This window comes from Rhodamnia argentea, chromosome 10, assembly GCF_020921035.1.
Source record: "Rhodamnia argentea isolate NSW1041297 chromosome 10, ASM2092103v1, whole genome shotgun sequence".
Taxonomy (NCBI): domain Eukaryota; kingdom Viridiplantae; phylum Streptophyta; class Magnoliopsida; order Myrtales; family Myrtaceae; genus Rhodamnia; species Rhodamnia argentea.
The window spans coordinates 17,969,730-17,975,672 of NC_063159.1; the positions used below are offsets into that span (position 1 = coordinate 17,969,730).

The window sequence follows — 5,943 nt, forward strand, 5'->3', positions numbered from 1 at the left end:
TTGAACGTCTTTTCCAACCGCAATGGACTCATCTCATGAATGTTCGATTGTCAACCTTCTCCTCTCCCAGCCGTGTCCGCACTCTTAAGTATACTTTGACTTTGATGAACAACTATTCCCAAAAGATAAAAGCAAAACACTAAGCAATAAAAGAGCATAATAATTTTCCTACTCTAAATTAGGCCAAACCGACAAATTCGATTGGATTCAATCTTGTTCAAGTTTAGATTGAACCTTTCGGACCATCGAATTGTGTCATACTAATACATTTCATTGAGTTACACATGGATTGGTTTGATTTTGGTGTTTAAATAGAAAATTTGATTCGGCTCCAAACTCGTTTAGGGTTTTTCCTTTTTTTCGATCCAACGGTCCGAACCAGCTATTCTGGCCCTAGTTCAAGTAGTCCGAACAAATGCATCCTAGGACTTGATATGATATCATTAGGCACCAACGCAATGGACCCCACGAATTATGCCATTGGAGATCTAAATCATTTAGTGAGTCTATCCAAGAGTACACACCCAATCACATAAGGTCAAGATAGTTCGGTCTGCCCTGATTTTGGTTAGTGCCATTTAAAAAATCAACTTGACTAGTTCATTGCGGAAAGCTACTCTTCTCTTGGCCAGTAGTATAATTCATGTATAATAAATCAAGTGCTTATCCACAATGGCCAGACTGCCTAGTTGGGCACTAAACCAAGCAATGATTATGAATGGCAAACCTAATGTAATGGGATGGAACTTCCAATTTCATGCTTTTCTAGAATTTCCCTAATCGACTTTGAACATTTTCTACTTTCATATGTAATAATCTCCTTTTTAGCATAGAATATGAGTAATCTAATTTATGGTTCGGAGAAAATCCGGATTGAATATGCCAAGATTTATCCAGATATAGATATAATAATCGAGGACAGAAAATGACGAGTCTAAAGATAAAAGGATGGAATATCGTTATCTTGCCGTCTCAACCACTGCCACAATGGTAGTCAAGCGCGATTGTCGCCGCAATGGCTGTGGCTGTGGTCATCGCTCGCTATGCGATGCTGGCCAAGCTAGCCCACTTCGTTTTTTTCTCTTCAAAACCTATTCCGTGTCCACCAAATTATCGGATAGTCTTTGAACTGGCTCGTGACAATGCGAGAAATGGGTCATGTTCTATCCTATAGAGACTCATCTGGCCAACTAACACGGCCGACCAAACCCGGCATTTTACCCTAGATCTATGCCTGTGGACCGCAGTCTTAGACCTTGCCTTTAGCCATGCCAATATCTAGGAGATGACTCCTAGAAATTTAAAGCGCAATTTGCAACCCGCCTAGAAATTAAAAACAAGTTTTCCAATCCCAATCCTTTGAGAAAGCATCCCACTACGAAAATGACCACTTTGGAAATTCATTGAAAAGTTGACCCAACGTCACATTCGATCTTTGCATAGATCCAAAGTCATAAGGTATCCTTGTCTTTCCCCGGCGATTCCATTATGAGGTGCGTCGGATCAACCAAAAAGATAATTGGATGCACTTCGATCGAACATGTATTAGACATGAGGAACCTGAAGATTTTAACTCGTGAATGGCATTAAAAAATCGATATCTTCGAAATCGAATCTTTCTTTATTTAGTTAAGAATTAGGAGACGAGAACGGCACGCAAAAGTTCGATGATTCGCGGCGGAAATGGAAAAAAGTTACAAACGACACGGATAATTCGCGAAACTATACCCTGATTTTCATTGTTTTACCCCCGCTTTTCCTCTTTACAACAAATGCCAGAAAGCAACAGACTATCCACTACGCTCATGATCCTGTGAGAGTCATAGTCAGATCCATCCCACCAGTACAGAAGAGCTACACAATTCACAAATCAAAGTCGTCCTCTTCTTTTCTCCTACTTTTTTTTCCTATTTTCTCAGATCCAAACCCACTCTGCATCACCGGAACTCAAGCCTACAAACTACTAAGATACTCCACAGCGGTTAGAAACCGAAAAACCAAACACAACCCTCAAACTCAACAAACATCGCGTTCATGTCTCACATAGGTTTGGGCAGCTGAATTCGCCTTCCTCGAACACGGCTCATCTTGAGATCGTGGTTAACCTAACACGCCGGATCCCCGAAAAAGGGTCCTCTGTTTTATCTCTTCCTCTTTTCCACGGGTCAATTCTGCATCTATTCCGGAGTGTACGTTTTCATGCAAGTTGATGCTTTAGCCACGCCGAATCCCCATGAAGTAGTCGAAGTCGTGGTGCTGGACCCTGAGCTGCTTCAGCCACGAATCTGCCACGCTCAACAGCGACATCAGCCTCTCCTGGTCCCGGCCACTCTTGCCCGAGACCCACACATTGCCCTGCATCTTGTAAGTGGCCAGCCCAAATGGAGGGAGGCCGATGCCTTCCCCTTCCTTTCGCTTCCTCTGAGCACAATCGACGTCGTCCTCGAGGTCCATATCTTATGAATGACACAGACACGCGTGGAGTACATTTCGGTAAACATTCAAAGGAACATGAACAGCGAAAAGGATGAAAGGCAAAGAGAATATGAGAGAAAAGTGGAGAAGAAAGACGACTACTTGAGTACCTTGGAATGAAGAGGAAAGGGTGTGGTATGTGAGGAAGCATGTGGACAAGTCCTTTATGGTCCTTCCCATGGGAATATGATAGATTGGGTACCTGCATAATCAAAATCAAAGTTCCATTCATATTCAAAAGTTGCAGATATAAGCACATTTTCATGTGCTTTATCAATTTATTCACCAATTATGATCATATAGAATCTGGTTAAAGCTCAGATCAGGCTAGATTTATGGAAACAATTGGATTCTACACTATATTCTAGTTCTAGGACAAGTAATAGATAGAGAGAGAGAGAGAGAGAGAGAGAGAGAGACTAACCAAGCCACTGACATCCAGCTGGCAGGAGAAAGATCTACACTCCTTAAAGACATCAAACCAGGATACTTTTTGGCGAGTCCATTTATCTGGAAACCAAACGAAAGAACACATCATATGCTAACCGAACATGTCAAGATCTGCATGATCCAATAATTAGAAAAGTCATCACATGTATTTGGGTCTAAGTACAGACATCCGAAAGCTATAACTAGAGGCCGGATCGAGAAAGGCATGAGTCTCTGAAGTCACCTTATCCATCAAAGGGACCCTAGCATAAGGAGCCGATCTTTCAAAGTATTGGAAATAGAGGTAGCCCAATCTGTCATTCAGATGCCATAGCGTGTCTTGATCGAACCCACCTTCTTCGGACGAACATCCATCCGTCCTCGATAGTTTCTCGCTCTCGCTCTCTTCGCTGCAGGAGTCGCTGAACGAGTCCCTCGTCTCACAATCCCTGGAATCAGCCTCCTCCCTGAAACTTACCAATCCCCATTAATTAAATTAAGAAGTTTTCAATTGGTGAACATCTCGAGTAAGCGCTTGAAGCAGTTTTAGAGGGAGAAGATAAATGCTTGGCGAGCTACTTCTACAAAATCTGGTAAAAGGAACAGATGCTAATCGAGCCGAAACTCCTCTGCTACACTGATCAATACCTAAAATGAAGGGTTTTTTTTCATCAACCTGAAGTTTTGTATCCATCTCAACCACAGCGAAAATGGCAGGCACAAATTAATCAAAATCAACTGAAAGTCACCGCAGAATTCTAAAATCTTTCCGAGTTCTTAAAAAAGCCACAACTTGAGCTGCAACAAAAGGGTAAAAGGAAAGAGTTGGAAATCACCTGAACCTGTTCACGTAGGAACTGCTGGTGAAGATCTGTATAGCCGAGAGATAGGGCACATAGTACTGAACTAAGGTCTCTCCACCGCTCATGACGATCGGAACACCGGCCCCGTAGGCGCTCCATTCATCGTAACAACGCCAGAGATCACTCAATGTGAAATACTCTATCTTTTCCCTCTCCCAGGGGTGCCACAAACGATTAAGGTTCCTAATCTCAGTCTAAACAACAACCAATAGTTTCACATCAATCACGAGATGGTATAAAAATGATGAACATTGAAATGAAATGAAAAATACAGAAGAAGAAGAAGAAGAACTCATCAAACATAAAACGAAAAATGCAGCAAACCGGGAAACACACCTTGGGTAGGGATTGGGATTGCACGACTGGCGTTATGCATCGGAGGAAGCAATCCAGATTCGATTGCATCAAGTCCTTGCCAACGACCATAATTTGAGAGAGAGAGAGAGAGAGAGAGAGGTTTTTCTTGAAATCAACTTCTCTCTCCAAACCCAGAAAATGGAGAGAAACAGAGGAAAAACAGAGGGAGAATTTGGGAAGGGGAGGGAGAGATTATCGGGATACTAATTTTTCCCTCTAAAAACACAAAATGATCGGCCCAAAAAGACGGGCTTGACGAGTAAATACTATTTTTTGACTCTTTCGGACAGCTATTTTTTAGGACACTAAGATTCTTCTCTTCTTCGTTGGCAATTCGACGACGAAAAACCAAAAAAAAAACAAAAAATGGAAAAACGAAGGGGAGAAAAAAAACCGAAACAACGATCCAAGGGATTGCGAAACGCAACTGTTACAAGGAAGTGATTGTTCTCCCCTCTCTTTCTCTCTCTCTCTCTCTCTCTCTGCTATTTCACTAACCTTAAAGAAAACTCAAAGCGTTCTCCTTTTGATCAACACTGAAGAAACAAGCACCCTGTTTCTACAGTCGTGACGATTCGACGTCAGAAGACTCAGAACCTTCACTTTAAATCAAAACCCAAAAACAAGAGGCCCCAAAATTCACGCCAGTTGTGGAGACTGGAGAGAGGAGGCAGAGGACGAAAAGGGTCGGAAAACCAGAGAAAGTTTCAAGAGGAAGGAGAAAATTCTCTGCTTTTTTTTTTTTTTGGCCCCCTCCCGCTGTTTCAACTGAAACCCAAGTTTTCTGCGGGAAACGTCGGTGGTTTGTTATTTAATGGCGTTCGTATAGAGACAAAGGCTCGAACGGAAAGGAACGGGAAACGATTCGACTTCCTTTTTTCTCTTTTTCGCTATGAAAAGAAAATCTCGAGAGGCTGGAACGAAGGAGAAATGGTGGCAAGAATATCCAACTAAAGCACCCAAAACAAAAGCAGAGCCCTTTTGGGTTCTGGAATGAACCGCGATGAGAGAAATGCAGAGGTCGGAAAGATTCTCACGAACCCAACAGAAATCAAGGCATCAGAACATCAATTTGTCTCCTTTTATTTGCGGGGACTCATCCGTCGCGCTCGTCAACAGTCTGACCTTCGAACGATACGTAAATGAAAGCTTTCTCTTACTTTAGAGAGAGAGAGAGAGAGAGAGAGATTGACGGACTTGGTCTATGGCTTGAGCGGAAAGGAGCATGCGATGTTTGAATCTTGGGTTTTTAAATTAAGGTTGGTGATGATTAACTTAAAATCCGAATTTCCGCGTAGCGAATCAGATTTCCTGGCCTTCAATTTTTTTATTTTTTTTTTAATCTTCGTTTCCTCTGTTTCGTGGATGGGCTCCTCGACCAGCAACTAGAAAGATTGAAAGATGGACAACGTTGTCTGGCATGGTGGAAAGCAAGAGATTCACAAGTTTATCCCGTTCTTGTCATTTGTAAGAATCTGATACAGTTGTTGCTTGCTTGAAGATTGAAACTTCACCGATTCTGTGCCCTATCGTCTAACCCTTGAATGGGCAATTGTCCAATCGCGTGGTAGACTGTTAATAAAGATTAAACAAGTGGGACGGCATGGATAGCGACTTGCCACGAGCCCTGTTCATTTCGTGAAAATTAAATAATTTCAAAAAATATATTTTTTTTAAAGCTAATCATTTATATAATAAAGATGTCTAGACATAAATTATTATCGATAATAAAAATATTTTTTATTGACTAATTATTTTGAGACGATGTCACTTTTAGGAAAACATTTTTCAAATCACTTATTTTTTTATTGTTTGTGTC

At 41.6% G+C, this 5,943-nt stretch overlaps 1 protein-coding gene across 2 annotated transcripts; it reads right to left on the reverse strand.

Annotated features, from left to right (window-relative positions):
* Positions 1–1,713: 1,713 nt before the first annotated feature.
* LOC115752363 lies at positions 1,714–5,387 on the reverse strand. Of its 2 annotated transcripts, none has more exons than XM_030690513.2 (6): positions 4,104–5,387; positions 3,747–3,961; positions 3,149–3,371; positions 2,900–2,985; positions 2,586–2,677; positions 1,714–2,456 (listed from the first exon to the last, which is right to left on the reverse strand). In XM_030690513.2, the coding sequence occupies exons 1-6, from the start codon at positions 4,191–4,193 to the stop codon at positions 2,215–2,217; spliced, it is 948 nt and encodes a 315-aa protein (XP_030546373.1). In that variant the 5' UTR covers positions 4,194–5,387; the 3' UTR covers positions 1,714–2,214. The 2 variants fall into 2 exon arrangements, with proteins under 2 accessions (XP_030546373.1, XP_030546372.1); XM_030690512.2 differs by having other exon boundaries at positions 3,741–3,961; positions 4,104–5,380.
* Positions 5,388–5,943: the final 556 nt, after the last annotated feature.

Coding starts and splice junctions, on each gene's coding strand:
- LOC115752363 (XM_030690512.2), bottom strand. CDS start 4,193: ATGGTCGTTGGCAAGGACTTGATGCAATCGAATCTGGATTGCTTCCTC. Junction 3,372..3,740: donor TCCTACGTGAACAGGTTCAG/GTGATTTCCAAC, acceptor GGTAAGTTTCAG/GGAGGAGGCTGATTCCAGGG. Junction 2,678..2,899: donor AGCTGGATGTCAGTGGCTTG/GTTAGTCTCTCT, acceptor TTGATTATGCAG/GTACCCAATCTATCATATTC.